The 25,522-nt window shown below is 40.5% G+C and overlaps 1 protein-coding gene across 7 annotated transcripts in view; it reads left to right on the forward strand.

Moving 5' to 3' along the window:
• The window catches only part of kcnab2a (potassium voltage-gated channel subfamily A regulatory beta subunit 2a), a 274,196-nt gene that overhangs the window by 205,727 nt on the left and 42,947 nt on the right, over positions 1-25,522 (forward strand). For all 7 annotated transcript variants that reach the window (XM_067970202.1, XM_067970204.1, XM_067970206.1 and 4 more), the window contains 4 exons: positions 1,493-1,536; positions 2,479-2,516; positions 4,978-5,057; positions 25,216-25,260. In XM_067970202.1, coding sequence (XP_067826303.1) covers positions 1,493-1,536; positions 2,479-2,516; positions 4,978-5,057; positions 25,216-25,260 — 207 coding nt within the window. The remainder of the gene's footprint in view (positions 1-1,492; positions 1,537-2,478; positions 2,517-4,977; positions 5,058-25,215; positions 25,261-25,522) is intronic.

Here is a 25,522-nt window from a genome sequence, read left to right on the forward strand (position 1 = left end):
CTGGCCAAGATTAGTCCTTGCTGTTCTGTGTTGTTCGGGGTAAATTATATTGGAAATCTGACACCTCCGTAATCTTGTATGTAGTACTCTACAAATATAATTTAAGAGTTGGGTTATGTAATGTGTGATATTAAATTTCCATTTATTTTCTACAAAATATTTTATGATATCTAACATGATTGGAAACCTCTTCCATAGTAAATTACATAAATAACTTGACTGTAAATATAAACTTAAGTAGTATAGTCTGTGATGCCATAATTATTTACAGTTTAAGCACTTAAAATAAAGATTTTTTAAGGAAAAGGAATAGGCCATTAAGTGTAAAAAGCCTAACCCTTTTTCACACCAGCTTCATTTACCCACCTTCTCAATATATCCCTCAATCCTTTCTCCAGAAATTCATCTGATAGCCTCTTGAACCCACGTGCAATGCCTGCTTCAATACCTTTTGCTGGTAATTTATTCCAAAACTCTAGTCATTGCTCACTGTCAACAACCGTACTGATGAGCTCTCATTGTTCAGAAACATTTAATAAGAGTGCACCAATCCTCTGTTTAAAGGTGGCTTGGGTACAAGATAGACACAGAGAAGAAAGGCATTCTGTCCAACTCAATTCCACAAAGAGCCTAGTTTCTCCCCTACCCCTAACCAGAAGTCCATTCCTTGTGTTGATCACTCGTTGTCGAAGGCTGCCCGAGATAGATCATAAATTTATTTTTTTGCTGCTTTGAATCTGTGCCATCTTGTCCTACAGAACAATTAAGCTTGAATTAATCTTGGAGCTACAACACAATGTGCTGTCAAATAGGAAAACATGAATTCGTGTCAGGAATTTCCCTGTTAAGTTGGTTGTTTTTGTTTTCAGTTTGCCCATTTTTTTCAGTGGGATGTTCAGTGAACAAAATGGCCCTCATAAACTCTGCTCTTTTTCTTGGATGTGGAAAGAATATATTGATCCTATATCAGAGAATCAGCCTCCTGCTGAAATAATGGAGTTGAGTAGGTGCAGTGTGCTCCTGTTAAGGGTATAAGTAGGCAGTACTTAGTGGGGAATCAATACTATCATTTCAAATTCCTAGGAATGAGGAGGAATCAATAAATCACAAGTTGACAAAATCTGGAGTGAATTATAAGATGATCTGAGCAGTGGAAATATAAAATAGTATTTCCAGATTCATTGTCAAGTATTCTTTTTATATGGTACTAAACTTAGTAATAAAGGTCCCATGTTTCAGAATTTGCAAGTGTGTTGAAACAATGAAGTGTTGAAGCCACAAACATGCATTGTCCAAGAACCAGCATTTATAGTGTCAGTGAAGTCGTCCGTATAATAGGCTGTACTGTCTGCGTGCCTAGCTTGAAGGGAAGAAATTGGAGATAAACTCCTAAAGAAATGCTTCAGTAGTCCCTTCGTAGCATTTTTGACAAAGTATTGTCTTGTCAAGTTAAATTATTCTAATTGCATCATCTCTCTTTATCTTAAAATAGGAACCTTGGGAAATCAGGACTGAGGGTGTCCTGCCTCGGCCTAGGTAAGTAAATATCGTTCTCGTACTCAAACTAATTACAAGTAATTTGATTACTCTTACATTTCCAACTTATAGTTGGTGACACTTTACACTAAGAATCTGTACTGCATCAAAATACAGTAATACATAAGAAAAGTCAGAAATGTGAAAATGCCATTCCGTTCATTGAAGCCCATCTCTCTAGTATAATTAACTGTCCCATTGTACATTAACTCTCCCATCATAGAAGAATGTGCTGATAGGGTTAGATGAAGTCGGGAAGGAGGAGGCTCGTGTGGAGCATAAACACCAGCATGGACCTATTGGGCTGAATGGCATGTTTCTGTGCTGTACATTCTATGTAATGACATTTAATTGTATTTTGAATAACTCCAGTGTTTTTCCTCTATTACTTTGATAGATTATTCCAGTTACTATTCTTTTGAGGAGAGGAATTTTTCCCAATAGTTGCCTAAATTTGCTTATCACTAATTTCCCTTTATGCCCACTGGCCCTACTTTCTTGATGTTCTTTGAAGTAACTGTCTGGGTTTGCTTTATCTGTATCATTTAATATTTTATAAACTTTGATGAGCAGATTGGAAAGAGCAAACAGCTTTGATTGACTGCTCGCCCTGCTGATGAACCCTTAAAATTATTCAACATTATTTTGCCATTTTATTGATTTGGCGTGTGCCACAGGCAATAAGTAGAATGGTATATTTTCTTTGAAATGCTAAGTTGATACTTAAAACAATTCTACTCAGCTGCCCAATGACTTAAAATAATGGATGTTAAACATGGAAGACCTTTGCTTATAAATTTTTGTTAATGTAAGCTGCTGAGCCTGCAGCTGAATCTCTTAATTACAACTGTATTGAATATTATTTATGTTTTGTATTGGCATTTAGGTTTCTTATCAGCTGAAAACAGATAGTAAATCTGTTTAACTTTATCTTTCTAATAGGAACATGGGTTACCTTTGGAGGTCAGATCACCGATGAGGTATGCCTCTTTCCTGCCTTTAGGTTTGAAAAAACATGAGCTTTTTTTTGTCACCATGCGTTGATTGAACAGAGAACAGTGGGTGCTTTGGAGCAGTCTCAAGACCGTAATCTCATTGACTGCTTCAGATCATCTCACAAACCAAGAGAGTAAAGTTTGCATTGTTTGTAACAGTCATCTGAATCCCATTTGCTAGTATGCGATCCAAAAATGGTGATGTAGCTTGGCATTTGCTGAAGACGTCGGCTTGATGTGACGGAGAACAATTCCCTCAGGAGATGTCCACACTAGGGATCTAGCCCAAATTAACACTGAGTCATTAACTTAGCTTTGAGAAGCCAAAAGGACAGTTTTGAGAAATCAAAGTGCCCCTCATACATGCAGTATTGGAGTGTGCTTCTGGGGTTGCAGTATTCTACCTGTTTCCTAATGTACTGAAAGAGGCGCCTTGTTTTGGATCACACCTTTGTTGTGTTTGAACCAAAAATGCAGATTGCAGCAAGCACAGCATAAAATGTCAGTTTCTGATCATTGCGCCTGTCATTTACATAAGGAGATGTGTGTACTAAAACGTGCAAATGGATGGATATATCTGTATACAAGTATCTAAATTCAACAAATTTCAATAATGTGAATAATATAACAATCCAAGCCATCAATCGATCAGAGAGGCATTTTCAGTTCTGTGCTCAGTCTTTTCAAAAGTGCTTGGTAATACCATTTGAAATGTGCAGTGCCGGGCATAGGTGATGCACCTAATGACAAATCCTTTTCAAGGAACATTAGATTACAACACTCTGCATTTCTTCTTGATTAATTTCAGGTTCTTGCCTTTTGTGGACATGCTGATTGATGCTAGTGGTAGAGAAACAAACAGCTGAATTTATTAACCAGTGTGCCTGAAGACCATCTTGGGGAATTCATATTCTTCATTCTGTAGAATACTACTGTAATTAACTATTAAATTTGTATTTTTTTTTTTAAAACCTACCTTGTGAAAGGCTCACATTACCTATGTTTCTACTGTTCAAACTGTCTAGAAGAATGCTTGAACAGGATAGGAAGGAATTCCTCCACATTATTTTTCAAGGCAGTAAGTGGCATGTTATGCAGGCCTGGTTTTGCACCTGTGGTCCTACCCTAATATTTAAATAGAATATTTCTGTACGCATCCAGAAGACTGGGACAAGATTAGCAAACTTTCCCTTTTCTGTAGGGGAACCTGAGATTAAATGTCAATCGAGACTAGTATCCGTACTTGGGTCTTCTGGTAGCGACCCCAGCTTTCTAGTGTAGTAGAAATTTATTGTGAGACGTTTCTTTTACAGGACTACAGTCAACTTGCACTTGCATTGAATGCTTGTTGACGAACTCGATTATTTTCCTGGGTACTTGGGTATCCTTGCAGGGAATTTCAATCCAATTCCTAGTGTACTCAAGTCCAGAGTACAAAACTGCCCAATAAATTGGTCCTAAATTTGGGAAATAGAAATGCCACACTGGTGCAGCAGGGGTGTTTTTCTGAGGTTGGGATTGACGTACTTTGTTTGGGCAAGCAGAGGGGGCTTTGGTGGGGGATCACATGGTTCTCTGCACTGGGTCTCAGCTAAGAAATACCACCTGTCACTTCCCAAATAAACCGATGGTTCTCTTGAATCTGAATAAGGAGACCACCCATTGGTAGAGGCAAAAATTAATCAATTTGTATTTAATTTACAAACTTTGGAACATTCAGTTCATTTCTCAGTGAATCAAAGTCTTTTAGTTTCAGTTGGTAATGGCAGTGGACCAAAATGAATTATAAATGCGATTTCATTTCGAGGATTTCATTTCCACATCGTTCACCTGAGGAAGGAGGAAGCCTCCGAAAGCTTGTGAATTTAAAATAAAATTGCTGGACTATAACTTGGTGTTGTAAAATTGTTTACAAAATGAAATAAGCAGTAACCCAATAATAACTTGATTATTTCCTATCATTTTAGAAATGGAAGTTCTGTCCATGGTTTTCAATTATATGTGATAAAGGTTTTTGTATAATTTCCAATCAGTGGGAGATTTCTTTGCAGATTTGTTCATTCATACCTTTTATAGTGAGAATTAAATATTACAGTAGCATTGAAACTCTTCTGTTATGAGGCAGAGTTCTTTCCCGTTGGTATTACATTGGGAAGGACCAAGAAAGAAACCAAAAACTTTGGGTATGGCACCGTACATCAGATGTCACTGCCTGAAGCAGTTGATCATATCGAACCATGGTTAGGAGCCTCCTAGATAGGGAATATAAGAATGGCAGAGGAATTGAGAAACCTCTCCTCCCCCTGTGGTGCTTGCACATGGAGGGGGTAGAGAGGAAGAGAAAGATCGTATTTTAAATAACACACTGACTGCAGCTGTTGTGTGTTCAACATGTAAGAGCAGTTCGAATGGGTTCTTTACATCAGATTTTTCCTTTTTGTTTCAGATGGCTGAACAGCTGATGACCCTTGCCTATGAGAATGGAATAAACCTCTTTGATACAGCAGAAGTGTATGCAGCTGGCAAGTAGGTACACTAGTCTCTGCAGTCACAGCAGAGTACAGCATGATCTAATGCTCAAGCAGATATCTTTTTTTTAAAATGAGGGTAATTATTTCCCAGCCTAATAACTCAGTAAATAAACCCAACTTCATTACATCCAGGCTGGTTTCTGGTTATAAAATGTTGTAAGCCTGCTCCAAGTGATGATTAAATCACAACAATTCATACATTTTCCATGGTTGAACTTCCTACGGTTGGTATTTAGCTCTGGACTTTATGTTGAGGTATAACAGACATCGCTGACAAATTTGTATTGTATATTACAAAGATCTTTTACAAACACCGTCGAATTATGTCACTGGATCACCTAAGGGTACTAGCTGTTTTAATTATAATGTAAACCATGCTGGTCATCTAAACAATGACGCTTGGATATCCTAGAGTTCAGTCATCATGTTGAATAGAAGGGGAGTTAAGCATGAAGGTTAAAATTGATAAAAGAAATCAAAAAAAATTAGTAAAATCAGCTAAGTAACAGGAAGCAGAGAGTGGTGGTGAATGGTTATTTTTCGGACTGGAGGAAGGTATACAATGGTGTTATCCAGGGATTAGGGTACTAGGATCACTGCTTTTCTTGATATATATTAATGACTTGGACTTGGGTGTACAGGGACAGATTTCCAAATTTGCAGATGACACAAAACTTGGAAGTGTAGTGAACAGTGAGGAGGATAGTGATAGACTTCAAGAGGACATAGACAGGCTGGTGAAATGGGCGGACGCTTGGCAGGTGAAATTTGCAAAAAATGCAAAGTGATACATTTCGGTAGGAAAAACGAGGAGAGGCAATGTAAATTGGAGGGCACATTTCTAAAAGGGGTACAGGACCAGAGAGATCTGGGGGTATATGTGAACAAATCATTGAAGGTGGCAGGGCAGGTTAAGAAAGCGGTTAAAAAAGCATACTGGATCCTGGGCTTTATAAATAGAGGCATGGAGTACAAAAGCAAAGAAATCACGATGAACCTTTATAAAACACTGGTTCGACCACAACTGGAGTATTGTGTCCAGTTCTGGGCACTGCACTTTAGGAAAGATGTGAAGGCCTTAGAGAGGGTGCAGAAAAGATTTACTGGAATGATTCCAGGGATGAGGGACTTTATTTATGTGGATAGACTGAAGAAGCTGGGGTTGTCCTCCTTGGAACAGAGAAGGTTGAGAGAAGATTTGATAGAGATATTTAAAATTATGAAGGGTCTGGACAGAGTAGATAGAGAGAAACTGTTCCCATTAGTGGAAGGGTCAAGAATCAGAGGACATAGATTTAAGGTGATTGGCAAAAGAACCAAAGGTGACATGAGGAAAAACTTTTTTACACAGCAAGTGGTTATGATCTGAATGCACTGCCAGAGGGGGGTGGCGGAGGCAGATTCAATCGTGGCTTTCAAAAAGGAACTGGATAAGTACTTGAAAGGAAAAAGTTTGTATGGCTGCGGGGATAGGGCAGGGGAGTGGGACGAGCAGGATTGCTCTTGCATAGAGCTGGCACAGACTTAATGGGCCGAATGGCCTCCTTCTGTGCTGTAACTTTTCTATGATTCTATGATAAAATCATTTTTTAAAGGCACAATTTGTTAAATATTTACTGTACTGCATGGCTAACCTATCCAAGTTCTCTCTCCCAATCAGCTGAGTGACAGTGAGCCTGTTGTGTCTATCTCTACCTAATATGTTTTTTTGATGTATACAGTAATAACTAGCTGAATCTCCCATGGTATTGCTCCCAATGAATGGCAGGATATGATGTAAATTCATAATATGCTCTACATAGAAGAGAGATCAGAGGTGATAGGCAGGACTGGAATTTGGAAATAATTCTGAGAGAGATATGCTTACAGACAATAAGGTAGATATTCAGATCCAGCAAAGTTTTTAGTTCAGAATAGCTGGGTGCCAATCAGAAAACAATGACTGATTTTTTTTTAAATGCTAATGGACACAATTAAAATGTGACGCACTTTCAATTTCACCTAACATGAACGTGCCTTGCCCCCTCCCCCCACAGAAATAAGACTAGCTCCCTACACGGTGCCGTATGCCAATGAGCTGACCATGGAAAATTGCATGAGCCACCTCTGCGCACTTCTGGCTAGCTTTCCACTAACACCCAGCTATTCTGAACTAAACTTTGCTGGATCTGAATATCTACCTTATTGTGTGTAAGCATATCTCTCTCAGAATTATTTCCAAATCCTAGGCCTGCCTATCACCTCTGAAAACTTCTATGTAGAGCATATACTGAACTTATATCATATCCAGCAATTCATTGGGAGCAATGCCATCGGAGATTCAGCAATATTTATTTAAAATTGCGAACCAGCAGAAATCTGGTGAAACAGTCACAATATTGACAATTCTCCTTTATGCTTTTGTGCTGGATTTCTGTTTGGATCCAACCTTGTGCTTGATGTCTGCTTTCCATTAAATTAAATGGTCAACTTGTCACCTAGTCACCTACACAAAGATTGACTGATTTTGTACAAAGTGAAATGTGACATCAAGAGAAGCCGAACCCTAAAAGAAAGTAAAATGTTCTGATAATTGTGGCAATTATTTAATATATCAAGGGAGGGTTAATTCACAGAGCTGTCACTTCTTATTTCCATCAGCTTTCCTCATTAGTGACTGCTCAAACTGTCACGGCAACATGTTGCAGCATTGAGTTTACTCCTAGCATTTTCTCAAATGTGTTGCCTGACATATTGTCAGGGATAAAAATGGTGATTCATTAAAAATGTTAGCCATGCTTACTGGAGTTAATGAAGTCCTGCGGGACTATTAATTATGTTTTTTTTTGTAGTTAAGGAGATTGTAAAATAGGATTAACTCTCACTGAATTGTGTCTCTGTTGAAAACTGGTGCTTTATAAAGTTCTTTCTACAGTTTATGATGATAGACTTTTTCCAAAAGGAAATTAAAACAGAAAATGCTGCAATGAATAACAGGACACTATCTAAAAGGAAAGGATAGGTTAATGTTTTGAGTGAGTCTCTTCATCTGATCTATGTATTTCCCACATTTATGTTTTTTCCCTTTCTGTGTTTACTGTTTCAATAGGAAGTCTTTTTATTTGGATCTCTTCTTAAAAATTCAGTTTCATAGGAGTTTGATTAACATTTCTTTTGTTTAAACAGTAAGCGACCTCATTGTGCAGGAGCTTGGATGAATTATTGAACGTCGTAGGAAAGTGAAGTAATTTACGGGTTCCATCGAAAATGCAACCCCCTTTTTCTTTCAGATGCTGATTAATCCATTGCATATTTCTAGCATTTCCTGCTTTTATTCAGTGAAGTTTTCATACACATAATATAAATGACACTACATGGTACTTGTATTTACATATAGCGAGGGTCTTGCAGAGTGCAGTACATTTGGTTAGTATTCGGTGTTGACTGTTGACAGGGTAACGGTCTTTAATTGTTGGGCAATTTAGGTCAGGCTGGAAGAGTGGGTCAAAGGCTCACTGGGCACTGGGATGTGAGCAGGGTTTAGGCAATGTTCCGCCTCTTGGGGTGCTTGTGTGGATAGTGAGAGACTGGTATCTACTTCGTCAACTAAGGTCCCCCGATTTCTTCAGCTGGGAGATTACATAGGGAGCTAGAAGAAGAACCATGGAGGGCCCTCAGAAGGAGAGCCATCACCTTGTGGTGTTTCTCCAGTTTCATATACAGCATGTCAATCAATTGCTTGGACTGGCCGATGACCTACAGTTGCCTTGTTCACTTATTTGTTGCAGAAGGTCTTGTGTTGCACCACATCAGTAGAATGCACATACACAATACTAAAACGAGAACTGGGCGAGTTTTTATTTGAAATGGTGATTTACCAGGTGATCCACTATTTGTTTGAAATAGAACGATTGGGATGCATGCCCCCTCTCTCAGTCTGTAAATCTGCCACTGACTTCTCAGTGGGTTCCTCCTGTTATGCCGACACAAGCATATCGCCCCAGTGCAACTGTAGTCCTGGCTTCCACAACATATGCATTGTGTTTTTACCCTTGATTGATTTGTTCGTCTTGACCCAAGACATAGTCACACTTTATCTGTGGCATGAGAATGTGACTTGTTTGTCCTCCAGTATTTTTGCTCCACTTGTTCCCATTCTTACCAACAAATCAAAGGAGTTTAACCAATAGAATTAGTTTCTGATGCACACTGACAGATCGTGACAGCAATCACAAATTACACTGCTATGTTTTACGAGCACACCCTCTAAAATTAAATCTCCACTGCTCTGTGGTGACCAGTAGTTATCAGTTATCGTCACTGTTCCTCTACTGCCCTACTTGCTGTGCACTTGAGAGATTCAGCTAGGGCATAAACTAAGCTTGCACAAAGTGACCTTTCTCGCGGTTACTCTTGTACCAGCAAAGAGGAAGAACTCTTACTTGTCTGTGCATGTTCTTAAAATCTGCCAGATTCAATTCCTAGTCTTTGCTGAATTAGTTTATTTTTTCTGGGGCACTCACTACAAGTGGACTCAGTGCCCTTGGGCTAGGGAAGTGAAGTCTGCCAGAACTTCTGCTTCAGATCACTATCCCTCAGTCTCACATGAGGACAGGGTCTGACTTGACCGTGATGCCCTCCACAGTTGAATAACCTTGCGCTCAGTTTAGGCTCACACGCGAGCAAAGTACCTGAAAGTGTCCATGGAATTATAGCCCATCAAGAAGTCAGCGTCTTCAGGACAGGAGGTGGTGAGGAAGGAATTTTCCTACAGCTGCTTTTTGTATTAAATAGTCCAAACCTCGTAGACCTCCTAACTTAGCTTGATTTTATTCTACAAAATTAATTTGTTCAAGTCAGTCATCTAAAATAAATACCCCACAAGCCTAATTAACCTCTATGATAAAAGAATATTCAAGCAAGGACAGCCAAGCAGTTGAAGAGAATGTTGTCAGTGTAAAGTACACACCACCTCTGGTATCCCACAGTGTTTGATTTTCAATAAATTGGCATCTTTATGGCTTAGCATTTGTTGCTGGGCTCCTTCACAGATCCCAGAAGACTGATATTTCACGTCTGTACATGATGCATTGTTCAGTGCTCCATAGTCAGTATGGTTTGAGATCAAAGGGATGCATACCTTTCCTATTCTTGGCTCCAATTTTTGTTGTTGAATTTTTGTGCTTATAAAGAGAGAGATTTCGATGCTTTCTCCACCTTTGACCTCAAGTGTCACCATTGAGCACTCTCCGTGAAGGTCAGATGCAAAGTAAAGTTCCCTCTACTCTGTCCCAACACTGTATCCTTGCCCCAGCCACCAGACACCATCTCTCTCCTGCACAAATGTGATCTTTCTACTCCCCACAGCAGTTATCATTTCATCTGAGTGTGACTGTCAAATTTGACACAGTGTTTTTGCTGTATGCTTATGCCCACTATTAACTGTCTGGAGACTGCCAAAACTCATTTCTCAGAGAACCCTCATAGGAAGGGGAAAAAAAATCAAACACAAATGAGACAAAAGGGAATGGAAGGGGTTGCACACAAATACTATAAGTCAACCAGTAAAAATAGCAGAATTAGAAGGGTTAGTGCATACAATATCGTAGGAACAATGGAAACCTGGTGAGGGAAGAAGCACAAATGGGAGTCAACGCTGGAAGTGTATAAACTACTTAGGAGAGATAGATGTAGGTGTCGAGAGGAAGGGTTGCATCATACATTAAGGAAACATAGAAGTGCAAACCCTCAAGGACCACACAAGATACAGTTAGATAAGGGAAGCAAGGAGAAACTACTGGTGGGAATTTGCTACTAACCACTAGACCAAGCCCCTAACACTAACCAGGTATTTCACAGGGAAGCAAGGAAAGCAACCAGCAAAGGGAATGTTTTTAAATATGGGGGATTTTAACTACCCAGATATAGAATGGAATTTGAGTAGTGCTTGTAATCGTGATGATGTTCCTATGCACCTGCAGCCCTTGTTCTTCTAGGTGTCTCAAAAATGCATCCTAGACAACGCAGAGGACCCTGTAATGCAAATGTATTTAATTTATATGTTAATGTTTATGAAAATCAGAATGAAAAAATGTAAAAGCTGCATTTATAATTGAATGCGAGTACAACTGAATACTTTTAACACCATAAATTTTCATTAGATTTAAGTATTTCTACTTCACATTCCCATTATTAAGAACATAAGAAATAAGAGCAGGAGTAGGCCAATCGGCCCTTCGAGCCTGCTCCGCCATTTAATAAGATCATGGCTGATCTGATCCTAACCTCAAATTAAATGTTTGAAGTTTTTCTAATTATTCATTCTGATTGATTTATTTTGATCAGTTTTTATTTTTTGAATTAACATGCTTTAGCAAATTCAATAGCATCATTCCTCCAGCGCAAGGTGTAGTGTGCAGTGGGTTTGCAGTTCCCCACATCACCTGGTCTGAATCATGGACCAGAGGAGAGATGCTGACAGGAGGTTGGATCTCTCCCCTCTAGGGGGAGAAGGAGAATCGGATTGTGAGGCACACTGAGGCGCTCTTGCACGTTCAGTGGTTGGTGACAGTATTAGAAGTAGGAACTCTTGGGAATGCTACAGTTTCTTCTTTTGTCAGGGTAATGGTATAATATGCAAGTGGATCTAGAATGGGGCAGGCAATAAAAATAAAATGCTTCTGTTTTAATGGGAGGAACAAAAGTATTAGCTAATGTAAAATTAGTTGTTCAAACAGTCATATACGAAGGAAGTCAGCACAAACCACTCAGATTTGATCCATATTGTGTAAATGAATGTAGGTTTGATTGTGTTTAAATGCTCACTGGCATCCAGCCTCCATCTAAATCGGTTAGACTGCACCCGAAATCAATGGTTGTTGGTTTGATTTTTCTTTACAGTGGTCAGATTAATGACATACATACCCAGTTTTTATATTGTTTGACTACTTAGAATAACTAAATTAGGAATATCAAAATTCCAAATATTTTTCTCTAGTTGTTTCTGAATGAAAGTGATCAAACTGGGACTGCTTTGTTACATGGTGACTGATAATTCAGGAGTGAGTGATGCCTACAACACCCCTGTAAATTTACCTTCCTGCAATATTACCAGACAGTCTCTACAGCACCCAGAACTTGAGCAGTATTGCGGAGCTTCTTCCTAAAGTGTCACCTTGGCTTAGTTGGTAGCATTATCACCTGAGTCGGAAGGTTGTGTGTTGAAGCGACGCTTCAGGACTTCAGCACACAATCTGGGCTGACACTTCAGTACACAACTAAGGGAAAGCACCATTGCTGTCCTTCAGATGAGATATTAAACTGAGACCCTGTCTGCCTGTTCATGTAGACATTAAAGGTCCAGGCCGTCTACCCCACATTCTTCCCTCAACCAACACCACCAAAAATAGATTGTTCATCTTGTACTGAATGTCTGCCATATTCACCTGCACCGCAGCAGTGGCTGCACTTCAATATAATTAATGGTATGTGAAGCACTTTGGGGCATAAGGCAATTTATAAACCCGAGTTCATTCTTTCGCAAGCAGCTCTATGCAACACATCAGGTTCCACATGTACGCTGATGACACCTAGCTCTACCTCACCAGCACCTTTCTCGACCCCTCCACTGTCTCATTTGTCACACTGCTTGTCCAACATCCAGTACTGGATGAGCAAAAATTTCCTCCAACTAAATATTGGGAAGACCAAAGCCATTGCCTTCGGTCCCCATCACAAACTCCGTTCCCCAGCCACCAACTCCTTCCCTCTCCCTGACCATTGTCTGAGGCTGACCCAGACCGTTCTCATTCTTGGTGTCCTATTTGCCCGAGACGAGCTTCTGACCAGATATCCTCACCATCATCAAGACCACCTACTTCCATCTCCATAACATCATCCATTTCTGTCCCTGCCAGAGCTCATCTGCTGCTGATACTTTCATCTATGCCTTTGTTATCTCTAGACTTGACTATTCCAGTGCTCTCCTGGCTGGCCTCCCATCTTCCACCCTCCATAAACTTGAGCTCATCCAAAACTCTGCTGCCTGTATCCTAACTTGCAGCAAGACCCATTCTCCCATCACCCCTGTGCTCGCTGACCTACATTGGCTTCTGGTCTGGCAATGCTTCGATTTTTAAAATTCTCATCCTTGTTTTCAATTCCCTCCATGGCATCGCCCCTCCCCCATCTCTGTAACCTCATCCAGCCCTACAACCCTGAGATCTCTGCGCTCCTCCAATTCTTGTCTCTTGCGCATCCCCAATTTTAATTGCTCCACCATTGCCAGCAGTGCCTTCAGCTGCCTAGGCCCTAAGCTCTGGAATTCCCTCCCTAAATCTCTCCACCTATCTACTACTCTCTCCTCCTTTAAGACACTCTTTAAAACCTACCTCTTTGACCAAACTTTTGGTCACCTGTCCTAATATCCCCTTATGTGGCTCGGTATCAAATTTTGTTTGATAACGTTCCTTTGAAGCACCTTGGGACATTTTACTACATTAAAGGTGCTATATAAATGCAAGTTGTTGTTGAGTTCTACTTATAGTTTCATTCATAACCAAATGATTAAATCACTTATTTCTCTACATTGTAACAGTGACTATACTTCAAAAGCACTTCAGTGACTGTAGAGCATTTTGGGGCAACTTGAGGTCGTGAAAGATGCTATTATAATGCAAGATCTTTATTTTCTTCCTTTCAAATTCCTTTTGTTTGCCTGACACTCTGATAAATATTATAAAGACAGAACCTTGGATCATTCAAAGAGCTTGCTAGATTTTCCTTGGAATGAATAAGACACTAATGATTAGGCAGACCAAACACAGATTAGGTGACTACTTCACTGAACACCTTTGTTCTGTCCACAAATGCAACCACGAGCTCCCTGATACTTGCCACTTCAGTTGCCCATCCCACTCCCACTCTGATCTTTCTACCTTGGCTTTCTGCACTGTTCCGATGAAGCTCAACATTAGGAATGTTACCTTATCTTTCTGTTAGGCACTCCGCAGCCCTCTGGCTTTAATATTGACATCAATAACTTAAGGACCTTAATTTATAGTTCCCACATTCTCTTCGGCAGAAAGCGCTGGCAATATGGAATCGGAATGCCAGTGTTTCGGTGGGGGTGGGGGGATGGACAGGTTTAGTGCTTGTGGTGGGGTCCCTCCTTTGGAATACTGTGCTGAAGGCCACTCTGCACCCTTGATGTTAATCTGCTTTTATTTTTCTCCCAGGCTCCTGGGCCACTGGAGCCTGCTCTGTCTTGGCAATTTTTTTGTGCTTCTATTTCTACTTGCCTCATCCTCCACCTCCTTCAGCTATTGACATGTTCTCTCGTAAGTGTCTTTAATTTCAGCGATTTCTTTAGTTTTATCTTCTGTTGTCATTGCCAATATCATTTCTGCCATTTAAGCACTTTACAGGTCATTCTATTTCTTTTCTTCTGTGTGTTATTTCCTTCCACTTCCCTTTGTTGTTTTTCTAAAACTGTTCTTCCGTAATATCTACCAGTCTTGACAAAGGGCCCACCCCCAAAACGTTAAATGATCTATTCTCTCCTCAGATGCTGACTGATCTGAGTGTTTCCAGCATGTTACGTTTCTGTTTCAGATTTCCAGCATCTGCAGTTTTTTGCTTTTTGTTAAGACACTCATGATCTCTTTTTTAAGAAAAAACCTGCGGAAGAATGTGCTTGATGATCAAAAAGTCGGTGACCTTTTTATAGCTATCTTATTCCTGTTCAGGTTGGCCAAATTGATGACAAATGTTTTAAAGCTCATTTGAAATGGGATGCACCATTTAATATTTTAATGGCTGAGACATTAGGTAGCCTTGTGCATTATTTATAAAGATTGATACTGTACAGCCACATTACTGGAACGATGCTGAGATTGAGAGCCTGGGATCAGCAACTGTACAAAAAGGTTTGCATAGTTGTTGGTATTCAGCAAATATTGGAAGCTAATATATTCAAGTAGAGTTCCCAGAAGTTGCAGGTCTTCTTTTGAGCATATGTCTCCCCTATTTGCCTTTGTTCCTACGGCTATTCCTAATCAAGGCATATTTGCATGTAAATGGAGACCCTTACAGACAGCTCAGCAAAGCATGAAAATATGAGTGTCTAATGCAATTGAGTTTATGGATGTATCCAGCTTTTTAGTAGAGAATGTAGTCAATAGTGGTGCTTGAACCCACAACCTACTAGCACAGAGGCAAGAGTGCTACAAACTGAGCTAAGCTGGCACAGAAGTGTAAGATCTGGTCACCCATGTGCCCCATTAGTCTGGGAACTAAACTAATAGAAAGTTAAGGCTTTACCTTGTACTGGCCAGACAACACTGAATACTATATTCATTTTTAAATATCACATCACAAAAAGTTGCATTAGATCGGATACAGAAAAGAGCAACAAGACTGATCCCATGTGTAACGGGGATAAGCTATGAGGAAAGAGCCCTGCAGTACGGGTTCGGTAGCATAATGGTTATGTTACTGGACTAGTAATCCAGAGCCCTGGACTAATATTCTGGAGTCATGAGTTCAAATCCTGCCATGGCAGCTGGGGAATTTTAATTAAATTAATTAAATAAAATCTGGAATAAAAAAAAACTATCAGTAATAGTGGACATGAAACTACCAGATTGTCGTAAAAACCCATCTGGTTCACTAATGTCCTTTAGGGAAGGAAGCCTTCCCACCCAGTCTGACCCATATGTGACTCCAGACCCACAGCAATGTGGTTGATTCTTAATAGCCCTCTGAAATGGCCTAGCAAGCCACTCAGTTGCTCAAGAAGGAGGCTCACCACTACCTTCTCAAGGGCAATTAGGGATGGGCAATCAATGCTGGCCTAACCCTAACCCACATCCCATGAATGAATATTAAAAAAAAGACTAGAAAGAAGACAGTTAAGTGTGGCATTCATCAAAGTACATAAAATATCAAGTAGTATAGCTAAAGTAAACTCATTATTATTTCAAACTAGACCTGAAAAGTTGGCCCATAGGACGTAAATAGAAATTAAAGAGCAATAAATTGAGAACAGATATCAGTTTAAAAACTTCTTAGAATAATAACCATTTGGCGTCATTTACCAGGCAAGGCAATAGAGACAAAACACTGGGGTTATTCAGAATGCAATTAGATGCCATGATGGGTGTGTTAATGTACTAAAAGAATGAGCTGAATGGCCCTTTCACGTCATTCTCAGCATGCACTACAAAATAATCTAGAGAGGAAGCTAACTACAGACAAGGCATTTTTAAAAAGCATCTTTATGTATCCTAGTTTTATATAATGTTTTAGGAGATGTACCTGGTGATTTAAATTACCGGTCTGGAGTTCAATTTTGAGATATTCTTTGAAATTAAGTGATCAATGCTTACCTAATCCCCACACACAGCCACTTTAACTTAAGTCATTAATATTAAGATTGTGGATAGTGACTAATTGAGCTGGAAGGTACCATTCCCATAGAGCTGAAAGATGCTGACTGACTGTATATCCTGTAGGATTTCTCCTTAGGTAACAGCAGGTCTACAGAGGGATGTTGACTGATTGCCGTTTGGTGCACAGTTTGAATATCCCAGCTGTGGCGGCATGTCTTTACAGCTGCCAGTTGCGAAATGTTGAGAGATAATGAAGATAATTGGAACAACTCAATGAGGAATAAGCAGCCGGGAAAATAAAATCCCAGTATTAGTAAATTGGTACAGCACCTTGCATTTTGTTGAAGATATTTAACCAAGATAGCTCAATAAAGCAGTTTGGATTAGGTTAGAGCAAATTATGGGAGGAATTTCAGATGAATGTTGTTCTGGACACCAGGGTTACACAGTAGTCTTTGCAGTTAATGCTATGAGAAGGATTTTTTTAATTAAAGTCTTTTATACTTTATTGAAACATGACATGGTAACAGTCCTTCCCTGGTGGCACAGCTGGTTAAAACATTGAGTAAATGAGCCAGACAGACCAGGAAGGCCTGAGGTTTAGTCCAGGACCTGTGCTGTGTTGTTGATCTCAGCAGTGGGGGTCCTACAGTTAGCCTCAGTGTCCCTCAGAAAAGCAGCCTGGGCTCCCACTCCCTGTTACACCTCCTGGAAGTGCACCTATAATACATGCTGCAAGGAACCCAAGAAACTGGAGATGAACTAGGCTAGCATAAAATGTGGCAAAGTACCCTTTATTTGATGTGAAAGCCCAGTTTCTATGCAAGAAGCCGTTCGCCTTTATGTAGTAGTGCAAACTGAAAATCTAATGTTTGGGCCTACTTTTACTCAAACTACAGCAGATTAACTGGTCATGTAGACATTCCCAAGACCTGAGCTTCCTTACAATCCTCTGAGGGAAGGCAAAACTGCTTTGCAATTGTGAAAACTGGTAGCGCAGCAATCAATAACCTGGGTTATTTGCTGCAGTCATGAATACAGCAGTGTTCCAGGAAAATTCTGAAATTGACTTGGTCACTGAGCAATAATTTTCCTGTCTGTAAAATATTGGAAACATTGGATTAATACCATGCATAAACAGAATCTGTGCAGTCTTAAAGGAGTTGTTGCAAATATGCTGTTGGGATTTATTTAAAAAATTACAGGGCATCTCTTTAGAATCTGAATTTTAAAAAAAAATATTGGACTTTGTATATTTGAGTGGTAGGGAGATGAATAACAAAGATGCCTGGTTGTCTTTTTTTCATTTGTTCATGGGATGTGGGCGTCGCTGGCAAGGCCAGCATTTATTACCCATCCCTAATTGCCTTTGAGAAGGTGGTAGTGAGCCGCCGCCTTGAACCGCTGCAGTGCTGTTAGGTAGGGAGTTCCAGGATTTTGTCCCAGCGACGATGAAGGAATGGCAATATATTTCCAAGCCAGGATGATGTGTGACTTGGAAGGGAACGTGCAGGTGGTGGTGTTCCTATGTGCCTGCTGCCCTTGTCCATCTAGGTGGTAGAGGTCACGGGTTTGGGAGTGCTGTCGAAGAAGCCTTGGAGATTTGCTGCAGTGCATCCTGTAGATGATACACACTGCAGCCACGGTGCGCCGGTGGTGAAGGGAGTGAATGTTTAGGGTGGTAGATGAGGTGCCAATCAAGTGGGCTGCTTTGTCCTGGATGGTGTCGAGCTTCTTGAGTGTTGTTGGAGCTGCACTCATCCAAGCAATTGGAGAGTATTCCATCACACTCCTGACTTGTGCCTTGTATATGGTGGAAAGGCTTTGGGGAGTCAGGAGGTGAGTCACTTGCCGTAGAATACCCAGTCTCTGACCTGCTCTCGTAGCCACAGTATTTATGTAGTTGGTCCAGTTAAGTTTCTGGTCAATGGTGACCCCCAGGGTGTTGATGGTGGGGGAATTCAGCGATGGTGATGCCGTTGAATGTCATGGGGAGGTGGTTAGACTCTCTCTTGTTGGAGATGGTCATTGCCTGGCATTTGTCTGGCGCGAATGTTACTTGCCACTTATGAGCCCAAGCCTGGATGTTGTCCAGGTCTTGCTGCATTGGGCACGGACTGCTTCATTATCTGAGGGGTTGCGAATGGAACTGAACACTGCGATCATCAGCGAACATCCCCATTTCTGATCTCATGATGGAGGGAAGGTCATTGATGAAGCAGCTAAGGATGGTTGGGCCTAGGACACTGCCCTGAGGAACTTCTGCAGCAATGACCTGGGGCTGAGATGATTGGCCTCCAACAACCACTACCATCTTCCTTTGTGCTAGGTTCTGAGATCACAAATATCCTTCCCCATAGCAATCAACAAACAAGTGAATGGGAACAATTGCACTTTTGGCAGAAACATTAATATGTATGTAGTAGAGTTGTCCTTTGTGGTATTACATACTGCAATGTTGGGTGTGGGGGATTTTAAGGTTCCTGCTCCAAGGGAGAATGCATAGAAAGCAACCAGCCTATAACTGTGCTCTCCAATGTAACAGCTACAAACCACTAGCGATCACATGTTTGTAATTACCCTGCTGGTAATAAGCTGTTGTAACACACCTTATTAAACATTTCTTTTCTGGCACCCAAAGCAGTTTCTGCTAGGGTCTGCTATGAATGTACTTTCCTTCCTGTGTAAGATGACAATATTGTGTGTTGTAGACAGTGCACATACCTCCTGAGCTTACTGTACGGTGCTAAGCTTTCTATTATGTTTTGAATATAACTACTACACATAGAGTTATATACTTTGCTCACAAAAGGGTGCATTGAATTTACCATGGCTGTGCATGCACTTTTGGCAGCGAGTATTTAGCGATTGGAGCAATTTGTTTGGTCTTGGTCCTGGTCTCTGGGATTTAGCTGGGTTGGCAGGGGACAAAGGGTCCTACCCACATCAGCTAGTGGTGCAATTGATGATTTTGCTGGCTGGGTCACTGTTATTGACTTAGTCCTCCTCCTGGATTGATGTACTGTCTCCTGAAAGGCAGTTTTGGGTGCTTGGGGTGGAATTGTATCGAGTGAGCCTCTAACATTAATCTTTAAGTAAGAAATAAATAGTATTGTGTTATTTACTGATTGCGATTGTGATCACACTGTAGGTAGTGCATGTTTACTCCTTGTTCCTATTTATATACTGCAGTCATCAATACGCCATCTTAAATCCAGAAATCTCTGCAAGTTGGCATATTTATTGAACAACAAATGTCATGGTTAATATTAGACTGCTCGCCAGGAAGAAATATTGCAGATAGCTCCCAAATTCAAAAGGCTAGGAGCACATGAATCAGCAAGCTGGAAAATTGTTTTACTTAAGCATGATGTCAGCAAGATACATCAAAAACAAAATAAGTTAGTGGTTTTTTGGGTTGCACTTGAGCAGATTTTTCACAAAACAATAAAGATGTTTAAAATGGTGGTTTCTAAAATGGTTTAGTTTGAAGAGGATCATATATGCATGTATTAATTTTGTGACAATCGCATTTATATATGGCCTTTTCATGCCAATTTTGAGTCCAGTTCAAACTTTGTGCAATATTTCACATCCAGTTTGAGAGCAAGGATCTTGGGCCTGAAACTATTGTGTTAAACTTAAATAAGGGCAATTATAAAGGAATGAGAGTGGAATTGGCTAAAGTGGACTGGGTAAACAGATTAGATGGTATGATGGTGGATAAGCAGTGGCAAACATTTAAAAAGATATTTTATGACTCACAACAAGAATATATCCCCGTGAGGAGGAAAGATTCCACAAAAAGGGTGAACCAAACATGGCTAACTGAGGAAGTCAAGGATGGTATCAGGTTAAAAGAAAAAGCAGACACCATGGCAAAGATTACTGGTAAGCCCAAAAATTGGGAAAACTTTAAAAACCAGCAAAGGATGACTAAAAGAACAATAAAGAGGGAGAAAATAAATTATGAGAGTAAACTAGCAAGAAATATAAAAACTGACAGTAAAAGCTTCTACAAGTATATAAAAAGGAAGAGGGTAGCTAAAGTAAACATTGGTCCCTTAGAGGATGAGACTGGGGAAATAATAATGGAAAACAAGGAAATGGCAGAGGAATTGAACAGATATTTTGTATCTGTCTTCACAGTAGAAGACACTAATAACATACCAATAATAGTAGAAAATCAAGGGGCAATGGGGAGGGAGGAACTAAAAACAATCACTATCACTAGAGAAAAAGTACTAGGTAAACTAATGGGTCTCAAGGCCGACAAGTCCCCTGGACCTGATGGCTTGCATCCGAGGATCTTCAAGGAGGTGGCTACAGAGATAGTGGATGCATTGGTTGTAATTTTCCAGAATTGACTAGATTCTGGAAAGGTCCCAGCGGATTGGAAAACTGCAAACGTAACACCCCTATTCAAGAAGGGAGTGAGATGGAAAGCAGGTAACTATAGACCAGTTAGCCTAACATCTGTCATTGGGAAAATGCTAGAATCCATTAAACATAGAAAATAAGAGCAACAGTAGGCCATTCAGCCCTTCGGGCCTGCTCCGCCATTCAAAATGATCGTGGCTGATCGTCTAACTCAGTACCCTGTTCCCGCTTTTTCCCCATATCCCTTGATCCCTTTAGCGTTAAGAAATATATCTATCTCCTTCTTGCATACATCTAATGTCTTGGCCTCCATTGCCTTCTGTGGTAGAGAATTCTACAGGTTCACCACCCTCTGAGTAAAGAAATTTCTCCTCATCTCGCTTCTAAATGGCATACCCCGTATCCTGAGACTGTGACCCCTGGTTCTGGACTCCCCAGCCATCGGGAACATCATCCGTGCATCTAGTCTGTCTAGTCCTGTTAGAATTTTATATGTTTTGATGAGATCACCCCTCATTCTTCTAAACTCTAGTGAATATAGGCCTAGTCGACCCAATCTCTCATACGTCAGTCCTGCCATCCAGGAATCAGTCTGGTAAACCTTCGTTGCACTCCCTCCATGGCAAGGACATCCTTCCTCAGATAAGGAGACCAAAACTGCACACAATACTCCAGATGTGGTCTCACCAAGGCCCTGTATAACTGCAATAAGACATCCCTGCTCCTGTACTCAAATCCTCTTGCAATGAAGGCCAACATACCATTCATCTTCCTAACTGCTTGCTGCACCTGAATGCTCGCTTTCAGCGACTGGTGTACAAGGACACCCAGATCTCATTGCACCTCCCCTTTTCCCAATCTATCACCATTCAGATAATCTGCCTTTCTGCTTATACAACCAAAGTGGATAACCACACATTTATCCACGTTATACTGCATCTGCCATGTTTTGTCCACTCACCCAACTTGTCTAAATCACATTGGAGCCTCTTTGCATCCTCCTCACAGCTCACATTCCACCCCAGCTTTGTGTCGTCTGCAAACTTGGAAATGTTACATTTAGTTCCCTCATCCAAATCATTGATATATATTGTGAACAGCTGGGGCCCAAGCACTGATCCCTGCGGTACTCCACTAGTCACTGCCTGCCACCCGCAAAAAGACCCGTTTATTCCTACTCTCTGTTTCCTGTCTGTCAACCAATTCTCAATCCATGCCAGTATATTCCCCCCAATCTCATGTGCTTTAATTTTGCACACTAACCTCTTGTGTGGGACCTTATCAAAATCCTTCTGAAAATCTGAATACACCACATCCACTGGTTCTCCCCTATCTATTCTACTGGTTACATCCTCAAAAAACTCCAGTAGATTTGTTAAGCATGATTTCCCTTTCATAGACCCATGCTGACTTTGTCCAATCCCGTTAATGCCCTCCAAGTGTTCTATTATCACATCTTTTATAATTGTAAGGAATCTTACAACACCAGGTTAAAGTCCAACTGTTTTATTTGAAAATCACAAGCTTTCGGAGGCTTTCTCCTTCGTCAGGTGAGCGTGTGTGGGATTCCATGGAGGGTTACCGCATTTATAGTCAGAGAACAATACCTGGTGATTTATTAGAATTTATTAGAGTTCTTTGAGGAAGTAACGGGCAGAGTGGATAAAGGGTAACCAATGGATGCAGTATATTTGGATTTCCAAAAGTCATTCGATAAGGTGCCGCATAAAAGATTACTGCACAAGGTAAGAGCTAATGGTGTTGGGGGTAATATACTGGCATGGATAGAGGATTGGCTAACTAACAGAAAACAAAGAGTCGGGATAAAAGGGTCATTTTCAAAATAGCAATCTGTAACTAGTGGGGTGCCGCAGGGATCAGTGCTGGGGCCTCAACTATTTACAATTTATATAAATGACTTGGATGAAGGAACAGAGTGTCTTGTGGCCAAATTTGCTGATGATACAAAGATAGGTGGAAAAGCAAGTTGTGATGAGGACACATAAGTGTCTGCAAAGGGATATTGACAGGTTAAGCGAATGGGCAAACATTTGGCAGATGGAATATAATGTGGGAAAATGTGAAGTCATCCACTTTGGGAGGAAAAATAAAAAAGCAAAATATTGAATGGAAATATACTACAAAATGCTGCAAGTAACCCGGAAGGCAAACGGAATATTGGCCTTTATTTCTAGGGGGATGGAGTATAAAAGCAGGGAAGTCGTGCTACAACTGTACAGGGTGCTGGTGAGACCACACCTGGAGTACTGCGTACAGTTCTAGTGCCCTTATTTAAGGAAGGACATACTTGCAATTGGAGGCAGTTCAGAGAAGGTTCACTCGGTTGATTCCGGGTATGGAAGGGTTGTCTTATGAGGAAAGATTGAACAGGTTGGGTCTATACTCATTGCAGTTTAGAAGAATGAGGAGAGATCTTATTGAAACATACAAGATTCTGAGGGGACTCGACAGGGTAGATGCTGAGAGGATGTTACCCCTCATGGGGAATCTGAAACTAGGGGGCATAGTCTCAGAATAAGGGGTCGCCCATTTAAGATGGAAATGAGGAGGAATTTCTTCTCCCAGAGGGTCGTAAATCTTTGGAATTCTTTACCCCAAAAAACTGTGGAGGCTGAGTCATTGAATACATTCAAGGCTGAGTTGGACAAATTTTTGATCAGCAAGGGAGTCAAAGGATATGGGGAAAGGGCGGGAAAGTGGAGTTGAGGTAAAAATCAGATTAGCCATGATCTCATTAAATGGCGGAGCAGGCTCGAGGGGCCAAATGGCCTACTCCTGCTCCTATCTCTTATGGTCTTATGCAAATAGCACATTCTGATAATTTCATACATGAGCTATATTAGAGCAGTGCTTATACTTATTAATGCAGAGAATGAAAATATCCTCAGTCTGCTATCTGTAAGGATCCAATGTGAGATGAGTTTGGCCAGTCTCAACCTCGTTCCTATTGGGCATGAATGCTCAGCCCAATGCTCTGCTTAATTTGCTGCTAGTCATCACTAAATTAGCAGTCTCATTCGGAGAGGCCAAAGGATAGCTGGTGTGGAGAATGGAAAAATAACGTACTGGGTGCAGTAGGGGATACTCTTCAGAAGTGACTGAGGCACGTTGTTGGGGCAGAGTAAAGGGAGCTTTACTTTGTATCTAATTGTGCTAATGCTGACACTGGGTGCCTGAAATGGAAAGGGTTCCCATTCCCCACCTCTGACCTGCCCTTGCATTAATGTGTTCAAAATTCACATAAAATGTTATTTTATATTTTAATGGTAGGATTTATTTCCTGGGAATTTCTAATTTTACTGATTTTGTTTTCAAGATAGTGCTGGGGTGTTTGGCCTTCGAGTGGGGAAAATTATGTTAAACAACAGCCTCATATAACAACTGAAAGCAACCAATTAATGCAGTGTCTTTCAAAGGCAAATTGTTTCTTCATACATACCATTCATGCAAAAACCTGGCTGCTGCCCCAGGTTAACTCCCTGGTCTGTGCCGAGCAGATCTCAGCTGGGGTAACAAGTGGACTGCTGTAATTAGCCTTCGCAGGGCTACGGATGGGGAAAAAATCAGCCCCTCTTGCTCTCTATCCAGCCATCCTGTGTGGATGTCAGGTGAGGACAGGGTCAGACTCGGCTGTGATGCTCCCACAGTCATATGGTATGCCAGTACTCACTTTCCAGATTTACGCATGTAGATTGGCTATTTGGACAAAATACTGGATAGCCAGTGGCACCTGTGGAACCCATACTATCGAATCAGTTAATGTCTTTGAGAATGGGTCAGTCCAAATGAGAAAGTCTGGGGAGAAAATCTGGAGGAAAAGTAGTTCCCTCCCCCCCCCCCCCCAGAGTTATGTTCGGTTACATGTATTACTGTTTGCTAACTTATTCAAAGTTATATAGGTAACAGGTCGTGTGCTGTGTACACCTACAAATTTAGAGAATTTCTGCTTTGTATTTAAAATAATTCAGCTTAAGTACATTTAGATTTAATAAACTAATTGTGATTAAGGAGAATAAGAGAAGGAAGTAGAGATGGAGAGAAGGAAAGAGTGAATGATGGAAGTAGTGACAGAGCAAAAATGGAAGAAAAAAGAGAAAGAAAATTCTAATCCACTTATATAAACAGTTATTGAACTGAATAATGGAGGACTTTGAGCTTTTAAAAAAACAAACTCACTGAATAGATAATCACCTAACAGGGCAGGCTGCAACCCTGTAAAGAATGCTGATATTGTATAGCTGTGCAATTGCTATACAGGCAAAATATCGTCTGATCATTAGAGAAGGAAGCTGGTATGATCCTATATGCCGTACATGGGAGACGACTTGGATTCGATCGTTAATATAAAATGTGTTTAACCTCACTATCTTTTCTTCTCCCCAGGGCAGAAATTGTATTGGGAAACATCATCAAGAAGAAAGGATGGAGGTAATTTTTATTTTGCTTAATTTGTTTTTTTTGTTAGTTTAAAGCTTTGACAATACACTGAAATTTATCCAAGAATGCTAGTGTGAAATTACTTTGTTGTTTAACGGTTAATCGTTCACGCACTAATATCACATAACATAATTTCTAGGCTTAAATGTTTATGCCAGAAATGATCTTGTTTTGCCCAGTTGATATTGGAAAATCTCAAGCTGTCCAACTGTAGGAGCATCACAACCCAACCCAATTCTTACACACACAAGCA

The sequence above is a fragment of the Heptranchias perlo genome, chromosome 32 (genome assembly GCF_035084215.1).
Source record: "Heptranchias perlo isolate sHepPer1 chromosome 32, sHepPer1.hap1, whole genome shotgun sequence".
Lineage (NCBI taxonomy): Eukaryota > Metazoa > Chordata > Chondrichthyes > Hexanchiformes > Hexanchidae > Heptranchias > Heptranchias perlo.